Source organism: Periplaneta americana, chromosome 1 (genome assembly GCF_040183065.1).
Source record: "Periplaneta americana isolate PAMFEO1 chromosome 1, P.americana_PAMFEO1_priV1, whole genome shotgun sequence".
In the NCBI taxonomy this organism is placed as follows: Eukaryota; Metazoa; Arthropoda; class Insecta; order Blattodea; family Blattidae; genus Periplaneta; species Periplaneta americana.
The window spans coordinates 24491391-24514947 of NC_091117.1; the positions used below are offsets into that span (position 1 = coordinate 24491391).

The 23557-nt window shown below is 35.1% G+C and overlaps 1 protein-coding gene across 4 annotated transcripts in view; it reads right to left on the reverse strand.

Moving 5' to 3' along the window:
- Window positions 1–23557, reverse strand: part of LOC138715569 (kinesin-like protein KLP2) — a 157499-nt gene that overhangs the window by 130615 nt on the left and 3327 nt on the right. For 3 of the 4 annotated variants that reach the window (XR_011336576.1, XM_069848662.1, XM_069848842.1), the window contains exons 2-5: window positions 22746–22898; window positions 21106–21263; window positions 19941–20090; window positions 19611–19847 (exon numbers count right to left, since the gene is read on the reverse strand). Coding sequence is in view for 3 of the 4 variants with exons in the window: in XM_069848662.1 (XP_069704763.1) it covers window positions 19611–19847; window positions 19941–20090; window positions 21106–21263; window positions 22746–22898 (698 nt within the window). In the remaining variant the exon portion in view is untranslated. Of the gene's footprint in view, window positions 1–1016; window positions 1170–2117; window positions 3335–19610; window positions 19848–19940; window positions 20091–21105; window positions 21264–22745; window positions 22899–23557 lie in introns of those variants that run through there. The other variant, XM_069848721.1, reaches the window with a different exon arrangement.

Here is a 23557-nt window from a genome sequence, read left to right on the forward strand (position 1 = left end):
AAAATAACGGACGCTATGCGTCGCTAGTGTCGAGAAATGAGCTTGCGATAACCAACACTAGATGGCAGAGTACCTGAAAAGTACATAGAGTAATACGACTGTGGGATGACTTTTTTACCTCATGCCGCCTGCAAATTTCATTCTCATTGTAATGTGAGGTTATGTTACAAAAGACTTTGATGTTATGCCTTGCACATACCAATCTGTGGAGGATTTTCAAGCCCTGGTGATTTTTTATTTTGTAATGTTGCCAGCACTGGTCTCTAATAAGGTAGTGTAATGGCGGATTTTCACTTCCGAAATCACCAGAATGAACTGTGTGCTAGTTTCACTGGGTTCTTTTACATGCCACCACCAAGGGTGATGTATAAATTGACGAGCACAAGTTCCCTTGCTAACAAGACACAGGTCATCTAACAGAAAACTGATCAACTGTTCTCCCTGTTTTTAGCATATAAAACTACTGAGTGAACGAAAAGCTCATATACAACACAGATTTTAAATGATTTCACTTGCATTATGGCTCCAAAATATCCGTATGTACTCCTCCTTGGTCTCTGCAAAGACAAATGAATCTTCAGGTCCATTTGCTCATTTTCCACACCATTTGTGGAGCCACAGCCATAAAGGCACTGCAGACAGCATTCTTCAACTTAGCATTTGACACACATCTTTTGTGGACATCCTGCTTTGATTCCTCAAAGAGAATTGACTCACATGGTGAGATGTAGGCTTTGTAGTGATCATGACAAGGACAAAGGAAAGTTCTCAGATCCCTAACTAATCCACCTGTTTGACAAAAGCTCAATAACGTGCAGTCACACACTCATGGCAAAATGAGCTGGTGCACCGTCTTGTTGAAGCGACACAATGTCCGATATGCCTTCCTTCGGAGTTCAGGAAACAATATATAAACATAGAAGACATATTTTATACCCAGGAGTATACAGACTTTTCACCCAGTCTGTACAGACCTGAAACAACATAGAACTACTCCATAATTAAAATATACTTACATTACTCCAAGTAAATGATTCATTATTAGACCTCTCTCCCTCCATTGTAAATGTCTTTCCTGTGCCTGTCTGTCCATAAGCAAACACTGTACAGTTGTACCCAGCAAGGACTTCTTTTATGACAGGATGCACAACTGACATATATACTTCAATCTGAAAGGAATGACGAAACAGTAAATATTTTTTTCTATTCAATTAATCATAGAAGAAAATCAGTACCATAAAGATAACACATAGGCCTACTCTCTCATTCATTTCACGCACTTTGCAACAATTCTATTCTTTATCATAATGAGAAGGATCTTACTGTAAATAATCCCAGAAGGTATTTGTCTTAAACAGATATACGTAATTAATTCTACACAAACTTACATAAAATAGCTACTCATTCTGTATAAAGTTTGTGGGTTATCCATGCATCATTCAAGTTTATTTTAATTAATTTTTGTAACGAAATTTTGAATACATGCGAACATCCCCAAAAGTACGCCTATATTTTCAGTATAAGACATGCTGAAAACGTGTATTTTCGCGAAATTCTCTAGCTTTGCAGTAGCACAATACTTTTGCTTTCATACTTCGCATGAGAAAGTAAAAATTTAATTCGATTTAACTGCTCACTTAATATCTTTACAACATTTTAGGAAATACAGATTACGACATCATATAATTGAACTTTAAATTATTTTAAATTTTTAATATTCTTAAAAACCTCCACAATAAATCAGTGCTGACCGAAAATTAGCCTATGTTCCTAATACTAACTATGCATAAACTTTTAATGTAAAATACGAAATAAAGAGTTCAACATTCGGAAATTATGTAGGAATCTTAGGCTAATTAAATTTTTAACGTTTTCTTATGAATGACGTATTGTCAGCCTCTTTACGTTCTAAGTACATATACGCCCTGGACTCCTACTGTGAGAAGATGGCAACCTGGCTGATGCTTACTACATAATTACTAATTACACAACATTTTTTAAAGATTTATTTATAAAAATCTGTCAACACAAGTTATATAAGCAGGAGCTTCAACATTTCTTAATCATCTAGCAGCTTTATCTGCAGTAACAGCAAAACAATACAACACTATACTAACTTGTCTTGAATTTGGTCCAAATACACGGTCGAATGCAAATGTTCTTGAAGTTCCATCAACAGATGGCTCCTTCACGATGACTTCTTCATTGCTTGAGCATTCAACTACACTCAAAGACTTCATACATACAAGCATACATACGTACAAGCACATGCATCGTGTAACATCACCGTGACCCGAAGTGGACTTTGAAAATATTCACTGTTCACGAGTGCGGCCACTTTTTTTTTTTTTTGACAGCTGTACATATGGAAATTGCAAGCCTCGTTTTAAACACTGTTAGATTTTAATAAGTAAGTGCCATGTTTATTTTATTTTTGTTTGTTTGTTTATTCTGTCTTCTTCTTTCTGCTTATCTACAGTGCAGTTTTGAACTCCCGGCAACAAGTGTTTGCTCATACGTTGGTAAATTCTTTAATTTGTATATCAATTTTATGTACAGTATAGAACAGTTTTTTTAAAGTATCTTTGTAATGTATATATAAAAAATTAAATAAATAATGTTTTGAAGACAAAGAATCAGTGTTCAAGCATGGCTTAACCTATGAAGTAGCTTGTGATCCGTGAGACTGTTCTTAGTTTTTAAAATATAAATAATAATAATAATAATAATAATAATAATTTATTTAATCTGGCAGAGCTAAGGCCAGTAGGCCTTCTCTTCCGCCCAGCCAGATTCTAATTCTAATAGAATACAATTGGTTACATAGTTATTACATTAATATCTAGACCATAAAACAACATGAAAGTAAATGATGAAAGTTGGATAAGTAATGTTAGTGTGACAATAATAAATATTGGTAAGGAAGAGTGATAATAATAATAATAATAATAATAATAATAATAATAATAATAATAAAAATGCTAAAGTAGGACAGGAGGATATTTTTAAACCGACTATTGGAAAAGAGAGCCTACACATATCTAGTACTGACAATGGAGTTAGGTTAGTCAACTTTGCCACATCAAAAAATTTAATTATTAAAAGTACAACATTCCCCCATAAGGATATACATAAATATACTTGGACTTCTCCAGATGGATTGACACATAACCAGATAGATCACATCTTGATAGATAAACGAAAACATACTAGTATAGTAGACATTCGAACCTTCAGGGGGGCAGACTGTAATTCTATCCATTATTTGGTAATTGGAGAACTAAGAGAAAGACTATCAGTAGCCAAGCGAGTAGAGCAACAAGTTATTATTAGAAGATTCAATATTCCGAAATTAAAGGACGAGGAAACTAAGCAAAATTATCAGGTCGAAATTTCAAATAGGTTTGACATATTAGCAAGTTCCGACGAAGTTGAGGAAAAGTTGGATGTTAATAGCATGTGGGAAAATATTCGAGATAATATCAAAATTGCAGCTGAACAGAGCATAGGTTATTATGAAACTAAGAAAAAGAAACCATGGTTTGATGAAGATTGTTGCATGGCAGTAGAAAGAAGGAAACGGGCAAAACTGAAGTTCTTACAGGATCCAGTTGAGGCGAATAGAGATAATTATTTCAATAAAAGACGGGAAGCAAATCGTATGCTTAGGAATAAAAAGAGAGATTACTTGAAGGAAAAACTGAATGAGGTAGAAACAAATAGTAAAAATAAAAATATTAGAGATTTATATAAGGGCATAAAGAAATTCAAGAATGGATATCAGGCAAGGGTAAACGTGATCAAGGATGAGAATGGTGAGTTGCTTACAGATGCTCATTCAATCCTGAACAGATGGAAAAACTATTTTGGACAACTACTAAATATACACAGGCCAAATAGGAATGACCAGGACGAAATTGAAATACAAACTGCTGAGCCATATATACCCAAACCCACGCTTTCTGAAGTCGAAATTGCGATAGAAAATCTGAAAAATTATAAGTCTCCAGGTATCGATCCAATTCCAGCAGAATTAATACAAGAGGGTGGAAGCGCATTATCTAACGAAATTTATGAGCTTGTACTTGCTATTTGGGAAAAGGAAATTGTACCAGATCAATGGAAGGAGTCCATAATCATACCTATCTTTAAGAAGGGGGACAAGACTAACTGTAGTAACTTTCGAGGAATATCACTTTTGTTGACGTCGTACAAAATTTTGTCCAATATTCTTTTAAGAAGATTAACTCCATATGTAGCTGAAATTATTGGGGATCATCAGTGTGGTTTTAGGCGTAATAGATCAACTATTGACCAGATATTTTGTATTCGACAGATAATGGAGAAAAAATGGGAGTATAAGGGTACAGTGCATCAGTTATTCATAGATTTCAAAAAGGCATATGACTCGGTTAAGAGAGAAGTTTTATATGATATTCTTATTGAATTTCGTATTCCCAAGAAACTAGTTTGATTAATTAAAATGTGTCTCAGTGAAACTTACAGCAGAGTTCGTATAGGTCAGTTTCTGTCAGATGCGTTTCCAATTCAATGCGGACTAAAGCAAGGAGATGCACTATCACCTTTACTTTTTAACTTTGCTCTAGAATATGCCATTAGGAAAGTCCAGGATAACAGAGAGGGCTTGGAATTGAATGGGTTACATCAGCTTCTTGTCTATGCGGATGACGTGAATATGTTAGGAGAAAATCCACAAACAATTAGGGAAAACACGGAAATTCTAGTTGAAGCAAGTAAAGCAATAGGTTTGGAAGTAAATCCCGAAAAGACAAAGTATATGATTATGTCTCGTGACCAGAATATAGTACGAAATGGCAATATAAAAATTGGAAATTATCTTTTGAAGAGGTGGAGAAGTTCAAATATCTTGGAGCAACAGTAACAAATATAAATGATATTCGGGACAAAATTAAACACAGAATAACTATGGGAAATGCCTGTTATTATTCGGTTGAGAAGCTTTTATCATACAGTCTGCTGTCAAAAAATCTGAAAGTTAGAATTTATAAAACAGTTATATTACCGGTTGTTCTTTATGGTTGTGAAACTTGGACTCTCACTTTGAGAGAGGAACATAGGTTAAGGGTGTTTGAGAATAAGGTGCTTAGGAAAATATTTGGGGCTAAGAGAGATGAAGTTACAGGAGAATGGAGAAAGTTACACAACACAGAACTGCACGCATTGTATTCTTCACCTGACATAATTAGGAACATTAAATCCAGACGTTTGAGATGGGCAGGGCATGTAGCACGTATGGGCGAATCCAGAAATGCATATAGAGTGTTAGTTGGGAGGCCGGAGGGAAAGAGACCTTTGGGAAGGCCGAGACGTAGATGGGAGGATAATATTAAAATGAATTTGAGGGAGGTGGGATATGATGATAGAGACTGGATTAATCTTGCTCAGGATAGGGACCAATGGCAGGCTTATGTGAGGGCGGCAATGAACCTCCGGGTTCCTTAAAAGCCAGTAAGTAAGTAAGTAAGTAAGTAAGTAAGTAAGTAAGTAAGTAAGTAAGTAAGTAAGTAAGTAAGTAAGTAAGTAGTTCCAAACAGGAGGGTTGCCAACATTGATTACGTGAATATACTGTTGGTTATCATTTAAGTATATAGGCGTTTTTAAAAGCTTTATAGTAAAAATAATGACAATTTTTTAATACTAGATACGACAGAAAAGCAAATAATAGATAAGGAAGCTTTCGCATGAGTTTCTTAATAATGCGAACATAACCACAAAATGTATATTGAGAAGTCAACATGGAGATGGAAACCTGCAGCATGACTGCGGCTGCAAAAGTAGCGCCTTGTGTGTGAACAGACTCGCAGCCTCCAGTTGCAACTTTTGCAGCACTCGGGTTGCGCAGCACGAAAAGTAGTGTGCAGCACGCTACTTTTGGCTTACATGTGAACACGATACGCAACTTTTGCAGCTGCAGTGCAAAAGTTGCGATGTGTGACCATACCTTAATTCTGCATTTTTAAAAACTGTAAATTATATTTCAGTTCAAGAAAATGAATTGCAAAATGTCTCTATGTAACACACAAATACTGTGGCTTTAACCTCTTTCACATTATCTGGGTAACTCTTCCCAGTCATTAGCCTGGATAATCGAGAGTTTACACCAATAGAGAAATTGAAATCGAGAAAAAATGTTGTAAATTATGGGATTGTAAAAGCAGAATTCGACTGTAATTCATTAATGTCTTTATACATGAGCTTGTCTTCTAAATCACAAGTAAAAGTCTCTACACAATGGATGATTTTATTATGAGTTATGGCAAGTATCGAAAAAATAAGCATGGGAAACCTGAGGTCGTTTATCCATTCCATCTATAATGAAAAACGTCTATGATTCCTTTGATGACATGGAAGACGATATGTATTTCTTGTCTGTTGAAAATATGGAGTTTAAAATACATGTACGTTTATTTTCTTTACATAATTAAAAAATTAACTTTGTTACGAATATTTTACACACGAAGTCTGAGATTAGTCAAAGTTAGACTAAAGGTATTACAGCCAACATACAGTGGTACAGATAAGAGCCACAAAATGGTCCATAATTACTAAATTGTATATATTTAGTACGAGGTTGTTCTGAGAGTAATGCTTTCTATTTATTTTCATAGAAACTACAACTGATCAGAGAGCATAATAACACAGTTAAATAGAGCAAGATTTCATCTACATAGTTATTTTTCCACATAGTCATCACCATTTGTTACGCATTTTTTCTAGCGATGAACAAAAGCCTGCATGCCGTGCTAGTAAAAATATAAACCAGCAGAGGCAAACCACTTTCTTACAGTTGTAAAGACAGCATCCTTGCTTGGAAAATGTTGTCATCGCAGTCCATTCTTCATAGGAAGTCTAAAGGCTCTAAATCCAGATTAAACGGTGGATGTGGTAGCACAGTCCAGCCAAATTTTGCAACGTGCTCGATGGTCGCGAAACTGGTATAGAGCCTGGCATTAACTTATTGCAAGTGAAAGGTTTTCTTCTTTGGCCTATTCTGGAAATTCGGACTATCAACTTAGCCAACATCTTCTTGTAACATTCAGTTGTGATAGTTTCTCCTGACATCCCAAAGAATCACATCCCACTTATCCCAAAGGACAGTCATTTTTGCCACTGCCTCACTGTGCTCACATCCACTGTATGGTCTCCATACCCCTTCAGCAGTGTCGATGAATGTCAATTGGTGCAATTTGTTTGGCAGTGAGGAATTCTGTTTCTTACACACCTCTATTCAGATACTATTTTGGTAGACTGCCCTGCTGCTGTCATTTGTCGCACGACAACCAAATTAACAAGACATTAGCGTGAAGGTTCAACAATTACTACAACGTAACTAACATCCTGCTCAGACATTATAGGTCAACACAAAAACATAGAAGGCATTAATTTCGGAACAATCCTCATATTAAACATTAATTTGACTAGTACATGATCAGAGTATTCTTCATATTTTATAGTTCCCTCTCTTCGATTTTTCGTCTCTGAATTTTTAGAAAACTGCTTTAAATTACATACAAAAACATGGTATTAAAGTTCGTGACTCTGACAAGAGGCTAACAGATATGCATAGGATGTAAAAAGTTCTGCAATTAAAGACTATTGGCCAGTTTTTCCAAGTAATGTTTAATTTGGCTTAACAAATGTTAAATTAACAGCTGGTTTATTTTTAACATTTTGTTACGATATTTTCCATTTTTCCAACATAATTTTGTTTAAAATAACCAACACTTAACTTTAACTGTCGTTAATACTATTCTAACTACTCAAAAGCAGTTGGTAATGATTTTGCATATATAAGACAACTTCTTATTGGCTGATATTATTATTTAAATTCTGTACTGTAGAGTAAGTCATGAAACACGTGTAAAATCGTAACTTGTTACAGTAGCCATGATTCATACAGTACAGAGAGTTGATAAATGAAAGTTGCATTGACTACTATTGAATAATAATAATAATAATAATAATAATAATAATAATAATAATAATAATAATTATTATTATTATTATAAGTATGGTTATATTTTATAATGCTAAATATGAATTTCTGTTTAGAAAAATCTCAGCATTATGACTACCAGGTGACAATAATTACACGAATGTGTATAGTCAACTGTACACAAAACCCCGAGGAGAATTCCGTATCATATAAAATTCTCTAATTCAGGTCCATGTATAAATTATATGTAATTTCGTCCTAAAGAAGCAAATGCTGCTGAAACATTTTATTATTTACTCTTTGCGTATTTTGAAGCACTATTGACATCGGCTATAGTTGAAGAGCCAGTAACATAGAATCTAGAGTTAATAGTAGCTGGTGAATTGGAACAAGTGGCCTATTTCTGTTTGTAGAATATTCAAATCTGACTTCTTATTTCTTGCCACGTTGAGATATCCACATTTCCTCAATATTAAATGGATAATAGCTCAGCATCGAAATAAGCGTCAGTATGATAATCATTTGACTTATAAAGATTATCTTCCCTACATTAATATTCCAAAATATCTTTTGAATTATATATTACCAGTCTTATGGCCGGTTTCACAAAGCTTCATTAAGGTTTTAATGATTCATTAATGTATTTACTGGTTCATTAAATCATTTTTATATCTCACCAAGCATCTTTCGCCTAACAAACCAGTAAAACTATCAATAAATTTAGTGATAGAAATTTCCGTCTTTAAATTTTTAATTATTCATTAGTTGCAATATAAAATGGCGGAACGTTTCGACGCAGAATTGTTATATCTGGAACTGCTCGAAAATTAAGAGTCAAATGGAGATAATATTAACCATTTAAAAACCGATCATTTTGAAAATTTGAAAGACACAAAAATTCACAAAAGATACCACGTCACGAAGATCGTGGTACCGGTACTCAAAATTTTAGAAGAAACTGATCATAGGTTAGAATATCATAAAAACGGCTGTGACAAAGCTGAAACTAGTCAACTAGGTAACATACAACTGAGTTTTATTTTAAGACATGAAAGTGATTATTATAACTACATACCGGTACCTAAGAAATATTAGTAAATTAATACATAATGTGCATTCAAACATAATAAAACTTAATTAGTATATTAACTTTCATTTATTATAATTATATTAACTTATAGCTAGCGATAAGATATGTTTGCACTGGCTTTAAAACAGAAGCGAAAGAGCTGGATTCTTGGAATTTATAATCGTTTTCTTTCCGATGGAAATTTAATTTTCCAGCAGGATAATCACCCCGCGCACACCGCCATAAACGTTCAAAGACGATTCACGGAATAGCATGAAAAAGAGGAGGATTGACAAATATCGAGACATCCCACCTCAAAATCCAGATCAGTTCTGGGATCAAGTTCTGGCTACCTGGAAAGATTTCGCTAAGGACCAGAACTATTTCTGCGATCTGGTGGACTCAATGCCCCGAAAATGCCAGGCAGTGATAGACGCCGGTGGCATGTGGACAATGTATTAGATCCACATGTGTATTTCTTTTATTTTTCTTTAATTTGTTTGTTTATCTTTGTTTTATTTCGGGAAGAAAATTGATCTCCCAAGAGTTTTTTAAATTCTCCTAGTGAAGCCAGAGTAGCGAAATAATTCGTTCCACTACACAAAAATAAAAAAATGAAGGAAGGTAACATGTATAGCCAACGCCGAGAATCGAACACGGGTCCCTAGAATGGCAAGCCAACTCGCTACTGACTGCTCCATCGGATATTCGTGACGTAACTAATGCGACGAGGCACATATAGCTGCTAGGCTTGAATTCTACCGAGACAGTGCACATATAAACGTACTCGTGTATATATTTTAATGTTCAGTATTAGTTTATGTTTCATTTGGACTGATTTACTGAAGCTTGGTGAAACCGGCCCTTACTCTAAACATTCCTCAAAGAGAAACATAACATGTTATTTTCACAAATTTTGTCTGAACAGCTGTGGTGTTATCCGCCATGTTTAACTGTTTGTTAAATGAGTTAACGGCCTAAAATCCTACATTTAAAGTTAACAAACGGTTAAGAATCTGTTAAGCCAAACTGGTGTTGAACAAATGGAAAAACTGTATTTAACAAACTGTTGAAGGTTTAACAGTCTAACATTACTTGGATAAACCGGCCATATATTTTTTTAATGTGGAAGATTGAAACAAATTTTGTTTGTGGATTTTATTGCACCACAGAAATTTGCAGGGACATATATTTTAATTTATCTGCTACACAAGTAACTAACTTTTGATTAAAATATATGATGTTCATTAAGTTACTGGTAAAATCGCAACATTTGCACATAAAGACACTAGGAGCTTTCACACTTTTATGATGCAACTATTTTCAAGAAACGAACTGCATACAATTCAGCTTATTGACACCTGTCACATAATCAGTTTATTTTACAGTACTGTACTTTGTAAACTAAACAGCTTACTGACTGGGAATTAGTATAAAAAAAAAAACTTGTATTATTTACGATTTAAAAGTTTATCAGAATAAGTTTCCTGGACTCATTCTATACACAGTTCTAAATTTTGAAACATCAAGAAATTCTGTTCAGCCTCAGTCAATCTTCATTCAAAAGTTCAGGAAGTAGTAATATACAGAAATAATTACTTACATGGATATTGTTACCTCCGTAACAATGTCCTCAACTTTATTTTTATGTTTAGTTCCAATGGGTAGTACTTTAAGAACACAGTTGGTTGTGTACTTTTGTACACCTTACCGTGGACTCCTTCACCTATTTTCTTGCAGTCTGACCAAAAACTGAAACAGATAAATACATAGCATAGTACATTATTTTATATAAGAGGACAATTTACAAAATCAGCAGAAAATCTCCTAATGCAAGACACATGTTATAATAACTTTGTAGACTGTTATTGCAAAAGAAATTCATTTTGTATCTGGGAGGATATGCATCTTCAAAAGCAACCAGATCTTCTTGTTTACAAAGGTGAAGAAGCCTAAGGTATTGGTCATCCATTGGCTGCGTACACAAAACAAAGCTCTATTACACACTGAACAATAAAACTGTTGAGCTCATGTCAAACCAAACTTGGAAATTCAATAAATAATAAATATAAATGATTTATAGCTCTTAAACAGACAGGAAAAAAAAAAGAAAGAAAAGTAAAGCTAAGTCTTCAACTCATAACCTCTCATTTACTACGCAGCTACATTACCTCTAGACCAGACGTGGGCATTTAAAGAAATGCGCCGTACTACTCTGATTGCAGCAACACGCATCACCTGTTAACGTAATACTCAGCAGTGGATCGCGTGAAGTATTGAAACACGGAACGTTAAGTAATTACGCAGGACAAAATGATACACAGTTTTCTACAAATGTTATTTCTATGAATAATGACAATGAAAGAAAACAAATTTTCCAAAACAAATACAAACTATTTTACAAAAAGCTGAAACATAACTGTATTTCTAATTTAAACAATTACTGTAAAAACCTTATAAAATGATATAAAACATACAATTCCACAACAGTTAAAAAGTAATGCCATAATCTGAACCTATTTGTTTTGAAAGGGCATCAGTCACTAATTTGCATCCTTTGAAAATAAAATTAAGAAACTAAGGAAAAATAGATTAACAAAATATCAAGCACATTACTAAGAAACAGAAAAACAACAATTAGGCTATTTTTTTTCATTCTTACTGTAGTTCTTTGTTGTTTTTATCAATTTACGTCAATTGACTCATGCCCTTAAAAGAAAGGATTCGTTTATTCTTCTTCGTCACGTAAATCAGCAAGTGTTTCGAAATTTGGAGTTATGTCAGACATTGCAATTGTGAGCTGATAGAATAAATTTTCGTCTGAAATGCGTGTTCTTGATTTGGATTTTACAATGGCCAACTGAGAAAAAAACTGTTCACAAATAAAGGTTGAACCAAACATAGAAGCAATTTTCATAACAAAACTTCGAAGATGTGAATATTTTACCTTGCAAAGTTGTTTAAGCTTATATACATCTAAACCAGCCATATTTGCGCACTTGCACTTGGGATTTCGTGGCCAGACACGCTAACCATTACTCCACAGGTGGGGACTACTATTATTATAAAAAATAGAATAAAAAAATTGTTCCATTAAAACGAGTCTTTTCATAATGTCACTCAACGTCCTAGTAAAATTTTGTAGCATAATAAGCATGTAACGCTTTCACCTTCTTCGCAACAAAAGAATTCATTTTCCCATTCTTTGTGGAAATAATATTTTTGGACTCTTTTACTTCAGGAGCTCCCTTAGAGAGCGACATTTTTTTAGTGAAATCCACTGCTGACTGCCAATGCTTCAACCGGTCGGACAGGTACCCCAGGTAGGGGTGTGGAGGGAGGGAGATCACGTCCTTGTGTTCGACTCCATTCGACATGTATTACTGATGCCCACGTCTGCTCTAGACCATGGATTCCATGCAACAGTATTATTATTTGAAACAATGACAACAAATTATTGGAACTCTGCCATTGCACGAGAAATTCATTCACATGTAAACCTAAGCTCTCACAAAATCAACTTAAACCTTCCAAACAGGACTTAGCAAATTGCAGATGGTCTTCTTCTTCTTCTTTCTTTTTTTTTTTTTTGCCTAAGATGACACATGGTATATTTTGTGTCAAATCTCATCACACAAGCACAAATATTCTCATACACATTACCTCTCTCCATCCCACCTGTCTCTGTCATATTATGTAATAACATTAAAAAAATAAGAAAGAGAATTACCAATAATATTTCTCCTGCACTTGGCGGTGTACATGTAAGTTGGAACATTATACAAATGAAGATTACATGGGAAGAACGAGGTAAGTCACTTTTTTTGCGAAATTCAGATACTGCATTCATTGCGTTCCCCAAGACCTAATTTATCATTCCATAGCAAGTACATGTTGAAAATGAGCTTAGTCACTTGTAAAATTTATATTAAGAAAACAGTGTACAGGAAAAGAATGAGGTAAGTCATTTCAAATACTAACAAGAATGAGTAAGTCAATGCAGTGATTTCTGTATTGACGTGTTATTAGTTACTGCAGTGTGTACCTGCAACAATGAACTAGTAGCGTTGTTGGCATTTCTGCTAACAGAATATCATTGCTGATAATGTTAATTTAGTTTTAAAAATTAGTTCATCAGATTCAGATGGCTAAATACCGACACACCTAAGAAGAAAGTCTAAATCATACGAAAGAATTGAAAATGTAAACAAGAAATTAAGAGCATAGAGTCACGAACCACGCAAAGATTTTTTTACGACGCTTTATCAACATCTTAGGTTATTTAGCGTCTGAATGAGATGAAGGTGATAATGCCGGTGAAGTGAGTCCGGGGTCCAGCACCAAAAGTTACCCAGCATTTGCTCATATTGGGTTGAGGGAAAACGCCGGAAAAACCTCAACGAGGTAAATTGCCCCGACCAGGAATCAAACCTGGGTCACCTGGTTTCGGGGCCAGACACGCTAACCGTTACTCCACAGGTGTGGACACGCGAAGATTGCATGTGTAAACGATACAAGTGTTACACAGTGATTACTGAAGATGAAAGATTTGCTTCAATAAAGGATTTCAACCTTTGTAATTATGGAATGAACAAAGTTCTTATCTTACAGGGTTATTAACTATGTTGCCCATTAAAAAGAGATGTGAAGATGAAGCTAAGTTGTGCGACTTTTCTTTCCACTATAAAGTTCGCTCAAAAAGGGATGACCTAACTGAAGAAATTCCAGTGTAATCAGCGTAAGAAGTAATCACAGCAGATGATTATTCAAAATAATAAGATTACGAACACTATTATTAATTTTATAAACAAATAAAATTTTTATGTCTTCTTTTCAATCTCAGATCTGCTATCTACAGTATTTATCCGAACATAGGCCAAACTTTTTATTACTTTTTTTTTTTTTTGCGGCTTAAAATCAGATACGAGTAGGACTAATATGCAGGCATGAATGATGTAAACATCCAACAAGATTTCAAGAAGTGCTGTATAACAAACAACCTTGATAGGTGTGAAGATGATATTCTTTGGGACAATGACAATGTTTCAGACTCCTGAAAGGAGGAAAAGGACAGAGGATGAGTGAATACGTGTGTATATATTCTGTTTCTCTGTTCTTTACAGCCAACTTGTAGTGAATTATAAAAATTAATTTTGCATAAAATCAATGGTTGGGTGTAATTTAGTCTCTTCATATAATTCATTTGATATCTATTTCACTATCATATCAATACATCATTGAGGGGTTAAGTAGGGGGCTGAAATTTCCTTTTTTCCCAAAAATTAACCTAAAAATGTAGGTGCGGCTTATATTCGGGTAAATATGGTATTTCGAAAGAGAAATATAATGATCAACAACTTAAGAAATTTGTAGGACCAGAGCAGTGGCGTGCATTCTGGGTAGGCTAGGTCTGCTGCGCCTACCCAGACAGACAGGAAGAAATTGATTAAATTTGTATTTAAAAGTAATACTGTTAATTTAAGAAAGTCTGCAGAGTCCTTAACTAATTTCAGCAAACTTTGGCTTGGTATCCTATTTTCATTTCCTTTTGGCTGGTACTGTACATCGCATTTGAATTATTGTCCGCTGTGTGCGTGCCCTCGCGTCATCTTTCGTCACTGGAGAGTTGGGCTCCCGGGGCCACAGCCTACCCGGCCTGCAGTGAGGGTAGTGTTTCCCTTCATAGTCAGTACATTAGAACAGCTGGCGCATGCGCCCTGATTTACGTGTCTTGTCCATTGCCGTAATACGCTAGGCTGGTAGGCGCTATTGAAAGCGCTTTTGGTGATGAAATTATTGTATTATAGTGTTTATTTGAACTTCTGGTGGTAAAGTGAGTGTGTTATAGAGTTTATTTGAACAAAGTGAGGTATAACTAGTGCGATATTGTTGTAATATGGCAAAAGATCACTGTATAACTGAACAGATTTTTAAAAAGCCTTTTGGTTGTAGATCAGTTAGCGAAAAAGTTGAAATTATAACTGTGGGGGGAAGACCAGTGCCGGTGCTTCCGAACTTAAAGTTTTTACACAAAGAAAAGAGTAGAGAATATTTACGTTATTTCAGTGTGAACCAATATGTGAAAACTAATTGGCTAACCGGATGCTGTCATCTTAATAAATTATTTTGTTGGCCATGCTTATTATTTTGTAACGAACAAAGTGTGTGGAACAAAGAGGGTTATAATAATTTAAATAATCTCAGCAATGCCACTGTCAAACACGAATGATCGCAGTGTCATTTGCGTTCGGTTGTTCAGCTTTCTTGTTTTGGAAGTGTTCGTATTGACACCCAACTTGATCAACAATTGAAATAGGATGTGGCGCGTCACAATGAAATGGTGAAGAAGAACAGAGAAATATTGAAATGCCTAATCGACGCAACGTGCTTCTTAGCCATGCAAGAACTGCCGTTCAGAGGGCATGCCGAAAGTGAAGATTCACTTAACAAAGGCAACTATATAGAACTTTTACATTTGTTGAGCAACTATGACACTACTCTTCGAGAACATCTAGAGTCATCTACAACATTTAAGGGCACATCGAACAGAATTCAAAATGACCTGATAACTGCTATCAGTGGCGTGTTGATGGAATCTATTAAGAATGACATTTCCATGGCCCAGCATGTTGCAATTATTTTAGATGAAACATCCGATGTAAGTAACAAATCACAACTATCCACCACTCTCAGGTATGTCCATGACCAGACAGCATGGGTTCAAGAAACGTTTATTTCCTTCGTTGATGTGAGTGTAGATAGATCCGCTAATGGCTTATTTAATCATGTAATGGACATACTGGCATCTTATGATATCAGAGACAAATTAGTTGGTCAAACATATGACGGTGCGGCAGTGATGGCTGGAGAAATAAATGGACTTAAAACCAAAGTTCAAGACATTTATTCTAGAGCTCTATTTGTTCATTGTTTCAGTCATGTCCTAAATCTAGTCTTATCTCAGTCAGCTATGAGTATTAAGGAGTGCCGGATCTTTTTTCAAACATTGAATGGACTAAGTAGCTTCTTCTCCAAGTCTACAAAACGCGTGCATGCTCTTACTGAATATTCCAACAGAATAATTCCAAGAAATGCACCCACAAGATGGAATTTCTCTTCCAGAATAGTCAATGTTGTAAAGGAGAACCGTGAATTGCTGGTGGACTCATTAGACTGGGAAAGTGAAACTGTTGCTCTTGCGCGTGGATATTTGTCTTTCCTTTCAGAGTTTGAGACCAAATTTCTTCTAAATGTGTTATCAAAGATCTTTGCATACACTGACATTCTGTACAACATTCTTCAAACGAAGCATTTGGATATTCTGTATTGTGTAGAAAAGGTTAATGAAACAAAACGTATTGTTCTACATGAGAGAGACAGATTTGATGCATTATGGAGTGATGTTTGTAATGAAGTCGAATGTGAAGAAGTGCAGCGAAAAAGAAAATGCCTGGAAAATGATGTCATAAAATACAGGAGAATATTTTTTGAAATAATAGACAATGTGACAAACCATATTACAGATAGGTTTGGAAATCTCCCTCAGTTGGAATTTATTTCATTGCTTGATCCAACGAAATTTCAGTCTTATAAATTAAATTTTCCTAATTCCGCCCTGGATGTGCTGAATGTAAAGTACAGTACAATGTTTGACATAGTCCGTCTAAAAATGAATTGACAGTCCTATATTCAATGGAGGAGTTTCGTGGAAAATACCCTCATGAACTGGTAACACATTTAAAATCAAAACAACTCCACACAGCATTTGTCGAATTGTACAAATTGACCCTACTGGTTTTGACCATACCAAGCACATCTGCAACTGCTGAGAGGTCATTTTCTGCCCTTAAGCGGATTAAATCATTTCAAAGATCAACTCAAGGGCAAGAAAGATTGAGCAGTCTAGCCTTGATGTCCATTGAGAAGAAAAAGCTGAAAGAAATCCGAAAATCACCTACATTCCACAGCGATGTCATTGAGGAGTTTTCTAAAAAGGAACGCAGAATGGAGTTCACCTTCAAGTAAATAAGGTATGATTTATTTAATTACTAATTTATTTTCTGTTTTCTTACCCTCCTTCTGGCTGCTGCTCTGGTTTGATGTCAGAACTCACTAAAATTATATCAAATATCAAATTATCAATATGTTCGAGATAGTGTAAGTTGTATACCTATGTAGCATGCAAACATGAAGAGCCTACCCTAATGCAATAGGATCCGCACGCCACTGGACCAGAGGCACAACAGTATTAGTCTCTTCTTCCAAGGAAGACATAAATCAATATGTTTGAAGTACATCAGGTTGAAAAATAATAATGTTTGCTTATCCAAATTTCGTGTATACTGAAGTCACGAATTCATATGTCTGAAGGTCATCAAGCTCAAAATGTAAGGCTCACTGTAGTTTAAATGTAGGCTGCAGCATTCACAATGGTCCAGTGTTAAGCAAAGTCCATCAACAAAACACCATGCATAGGCTATCCCAGAACATGTCACAACACTTTCTTAGCAGATTGCGTCACTCTGAATTTTTCTTTACTGAGGATGCAGCATATTTCCATTCCATAGAAGTCTACTTTGTTTCGGGTGTGTAGTGGTACGCCCAGGACTCATAACCAGTGACAATTCCTTACAAAAAGTTATGTCCTTTTGCAGTGTAATGCCTTAAGTGGTCCAGGCATGACATCATTCGCTGCCCCTTGGGGTCTGTCAGGTTCTTAGGCACCCAGCAGGCACTAACTTTATGAAATTTAATGTGTCATGCAGGATAATGTACACCGCATCATATGAAATGTTGAACTGCTGAGATAAGATTCGCAGCTGGATCTGCCAGTCATTCAAAATTTCTGCTTCAATGCCTGTGACACTCCGCTCGGTTGCAGCTGTTAACGGCCTCCTGGAATGTGGCGAATCACAAAGGTTCTCACAGCTGACTGCGAAGAATGTGCACCACCTAGAGATGTTGCTATGGTCCATACAGTCTTCCCCATACACGCCACACATGTCCCTGTGAATTTCACTTGGGTTATGTCCTCTAGCCCACAAAAATCGAACAACATTTTGCTCCTCTTCACAAGTTGACAATAGTAACATGTGTGCCATCTTTGTTGCACTTCACGCTTCTCTCGCTAGAGTTGCACATGCAAAACAAATTGTTTCTATAGTGAAAACTTCAACCTATATCTTCGTGAAATGTCAACATCCCAGCCGCAATACCAATGCAAGAAAAAATTATTGTGCGTTATTTTCTGATCTCCACCCTCGTGATTTGAAGTAATTTGCATGATATGTATTATCAAGTTTTGTACATCTCAACTCATTGAATTGTTTATGCTTTTAAATTGAATTAACTCACTTGTTATGTATCATATATTATAGCTCAACTGACGAATAATCGTTTAGGTTTGTAAATTTAATAATCTGAATGCTATGTACTATATATTTTTAGTAGAGCCACCAATGCAGCTCAGTTGGCAGACTTGCTGGCCTGCTGGCTTGGCTTGGATCACCCCCATTTGGTCTGATTGGCTTCTTTCTTCAAAGATTGTCCTCAGTCATGGGGCAGATGCTGGGTGGTCTATGGAAAGTCTTCAGCCTCACTTCATCCCCGTTTGGTCTGATTACCAGGTTGGGTTTTTTCGAGGTTTTCCCCAATCATAAGGCAAATGCCAGGTAATCTGTGGCGAATCCTTGGCCTCACATCTCACTACATATCGCCAAAACATTGTAATGTTGTAAAATTTTGACTTGTTCCACATCTTAAAGCTTCAATGCTAATGTAAGATCTATGGAATACAATAAATGAAATGAAATGAAAAAATGGCGAATAATACGTAACATTACTGAATGAAAAAGCTGAAGTCGATGAAGCAAAGGAAAATGATAAGCTCTTGAATATAAAGACACAGTTCAAATGTGGCAAAACGCAAATTTACGACACACTTAAAAAAGATAAAATAATAAATTTAATGACTGGCTGCAAGGAAACTGTCAAATTGAAAGGAAGCGAAAAATAATCAGCACCAGAACGAAGAAATCAACGAGGTAGTGTGGGAGTGGTATACCAATGCAAGATCATAAAACATCCATATATCCAGTTTTATGCTATAAAATGTAGTTCTGGCAGCAGCCAAATCTCTTGGATCAGTTTAAAACATCAATAGGATGACTGGACAGTTTTAAGAAGAGAAATAATATTATGTGGAATGAAGTTTGTGATGTACAATTTATGCAAGATTTGGGCTGTTTTCTAAAATATGGAAATTTGTCCAATTCGTAAAAAATTCAGTCCCTTGCAATTCTGCTTTGAACAAGTTTTACTGTACTGTATAAGCAGTTAAGTTCTGAAATACTGAGTGCATTTTCTTAACTTTCAAACACCCACTAAGAAGTATTTTAAATCATTTCCACTTATCATTGTAACCTACTCACAAGTGGGACCATTGATACATTTCACAAATGACAAACTCCATTTTCATTTCACACAATTTGCCTAACACAAAAAAAAAAAAAAAAGAAAAGAAAAAATTACATAAAAGTTGAGTGTGTTTACTACTGCACGTACCTGTATGGAATATGAGATTTTCTCTCCACTAGAGCTGTAATGACACGACCAATTGTGAGAAGTGACTGATTAATACCGCCTGCTTCATGGGCTTTCTTATCCATAGCTCCTGACTGACCTATGTTCTCACTTCCAGCCAGGTCAACAAGGTTTAACTGTCCGGTTTTCTGACATTCTTCACCTTCCAGTAATTCTTCTTTCATGTCCACAACAATCGAAAATATCGCGTGAGATTTGCTGTTAAAAGATAATGACAAAATTTATTAATTCCTTACCTTGAACATCTTGTGTCATACACGAGTAGGTACGAAATATAAAACAAGTGTTTACCTGGATTTTTTATTCAACAATGTGGAAGCTTTATGTCTCTTCAGACAACCTCTTTGTAGAATTGCATACGCTTCATTTGCACTACAGACAGTTTCGGTTTTCAGACCGCGAACAACAACTGCGTCCTTATTAGTAGATTTCTCATCGAGTCTGAAAGATACATACAATTGATTTTTATTAGCCTCTATTTAATCTAAATGAGTGAAGAAGCAATGGTGAATTATTTAGATGAGGTGTAGATAGGAATTTTTCCATTGCTGTTAATAAAAAACGAAATCACCAACATTTCCAAGATTGGTTCTACTGAGTAAAAAGACAAAACATTACCACAGTTCAAAGAAACCAGTCAGTGGCAGGCCTGTACTTGTTCTCAGGTATTATGATTATGTTTACCCCTCATAATAGATCTAGTTTCCTTCAGTTTTCATTATTGTACTGGGTCAAATATGTGAGTTGTGTCATGAACTCATGAGGTACAGCACAGAAAAACGCATTTTTATTTTAAACAATTGTGTAAAAACAATCTTCATGGAGAAGTGTTTACGAAAATTCAGTCAATTTCTCGATTCTTCTGTGCTGTATACAGACTCGTAAAAAAATTTAACGAGACAGGCTCAGTTCAAAATAAGAAGCCTCAATTGAATAAACAGGTTTCAACAGAGGAAAAATTAGACATAACATGTTTTCGATTAGAACAAAGCCCTCGAAAATCTTTATGGAAGAAGGGATGTTCAAAACCTCCGCTCAACACACCCCTCAATTGTTGAAGTTAAAATTATACAAAACAAATTTGAATAAGAGATGTGTTTAATCTTATCATATTTTTTTGATGGCTTCATATTATTTTTATATTTAAAAGTTCCTTTCATTCTCTTCTTATCTATTATGGTATATATTTTCACAAATATTATTACCACAAAATCCTAGTGCTCCCTTATAGAATGCAATTCCCATCAGTACATAGCTTATAGTAATAATGTTTTAGGAAAAATAAGTTTTGAGTGGTTTGTTCTATTTTTCAAGACAAATGTAATGTTAGATAAACAATAAATTACAATATTAACTAATTTATACATAATAATAATAATAATAATAATAATAATAATAATAATAATAATAATAATAATGATAATATTTATTAAAGTGTATAAAAATCACACTAAACCTGATTTTTGTCTTATCATTTAAAGAAGATAGTAAATCAATTATTTCTTCACTGTAGACTTCAAAGAATATCACTCTGACTGTGTGTTCAACTTGCTGAATTCCGACTTCATCAAAGAGATTGCTCAGTGTTCGAGGAATGATGCCAGACAGAGGATCCTGAAAAATTACAAACAAAATTTATACAGGTTTTTAAGAAAAATCAGAACAAAGTTCTAATTAGGAGTGCAAAACAGGCAGTACATAGTTCGTTTGAAAATCAATTTCTATCACTAGGTTTAACTGAGGTCCTACATGAAAGAAATTATCTCTAAACTCGTTCTGTACTTGGATGAGGCTTGTTTCCACATCCATGGCTTTCTAAATTCTCAAATTTGATATGCAGTCCCAAAAACCTGACCACATCTAAACTGCTTCTCCATAATTCAAATCGGGCGTACAGTGCGCCATTTGCAGTGAGGGGGTATGAGATTATTTTTTAAAGAAAACTCTTAATATTAGTATGAATGTGACAATTATTTTCTACCTATTTTTAGCAATTTATTATTATCATTATTATTACTACTACCCTAGATCATATATAAAACAGATCAGCTACGCTCTCAGTAATTTTGGCAACAAGTGGAAAATAACGGACGCTATGCGTCGCTAGTGTCGAGAAATGAGCTTGCGATAACCAACACTAGATGGCAGAGTACCTGAAAAGTACATAGAGTAATACGACTGTGGGATGACTTTTTTACCTCATGCCGCCTGCAAATTTCATTCTCATTGTAATGTGAGGTTATGTTACAAAAGACTTTGATGTTATGCCTTGCACATACCAATCTGTGGAGGATTTTCAAGCCCTGGTGATTTTTTATTTTGTAATGTTGCCAGCACTGGTCTCTAATAAGGTAGTGTAATGGCGGATTTTCACTTCCGAAATCACCAGAATGAACTGTGTGCTAGTTTCACTGGGTTCTTTTACATGCCACCACCAAGGGTGATGTATAAATTGACGAGCACAAGTTCCCTTGCTAACAAGACACAGGTCATCTAACAGAAAACTGATCAACTGTTCTCCCTGTTTTTAGCATATAAAACTACTGAGTGAACGAAAAGCTCATATACAACACAGATTTTAAATGATTTCACTTGCATTATGGCTCCAAAATATCCGTATGTACTCCTCCTTGGTCTCTGCAAAGACAAATGAATCTTCAGGTCCATTTGCTCATTTTCCACACCATTTGTGGAGCCACAGCCATAAAGGCACTGCAGACAGCATTCTTCAACTTAGCATTTGACACACATCTTTTGTGGACATCCTGCTTTGATTCCTCAAAGAGAATTGACTCACATGGTGAGATGTAGGCTTTGTAGTGATCATGACAAGGACAAAGGAAAGTTCTCAGATCCCTAACTAATCCACCTGTTTGACAAAAGCTCAATAACGTGCAGTCACACACTCATGGCAAAATGAGCTGGTGCACCGTCTTGTTGAAGCGACACAATGTCCGATATGCCTTCCTTCGGAGTTCAGGAAACAATATATAAACATAGAAGACATATTTTATACCCAGGAGTATACAGACTTTTCACCCAGTCTGTACAGACCTGAAACAACATAGAACTACTCCATAATTAAAATATACTTACATTACTCCAAGTAAATGATTCATTATTAGACCTCTCTCCCTCCATTGTAAATGTCTTTCCTGTGCCTGTCTGCCCATAAGCAAACACTGTACAGTTGTACCCAGCAAGGACTTCTTTTATGACAGGATGCACAACTGACATATATACTTCAATCTGAAAGGAATGACGAAACAGTAAATATTTTTTTCTATTCAATTAATCATAGAAGAAAATCAGTACCATAAAGATAACACATAGGCCTACTCTCTCATTCATTTCACGCACTTTGCAACAATTCTATTCTTTATCATAATGAGAAGGATCTTACTGTAAATAATCCCAGAAGGTATTTGTCTTAAACAGATATACGTAATTAATTCTACACAAACTTACATAAAATAGCTACTCATTCTGTATAAAGTTTGTGGGTTATCCATGCATCATTCAAGTTTATTTTAATTAATTTTTGTAACGAAATTTTGAATACATGCGAACATCCCCAAAAGTACGCCTATATTTTCAGTATAAGACATGCTGAAAACGTGTATTTTCGCGAAATTCTCTAGCTTTGCAGTAGCACAATACTTTTGCTTTCATACTTCGCATGAGAAAGTAAAAATTTAATTCGATTTAACTGCTCACTTAATATCTTTACAACATTTTAGGAAATACAGATTACGACATCATATCATTGAACTTTAAATTATTTTAAATTTTTAATATTCTTAAAAACCTCCACAATAAATCAGTGCTGACCGAAAATTAGCCTATGTTCCTAATACTAACTATGCATAAACTTTTAATGTAAAATACGAAATAAAGAGTTCAACATT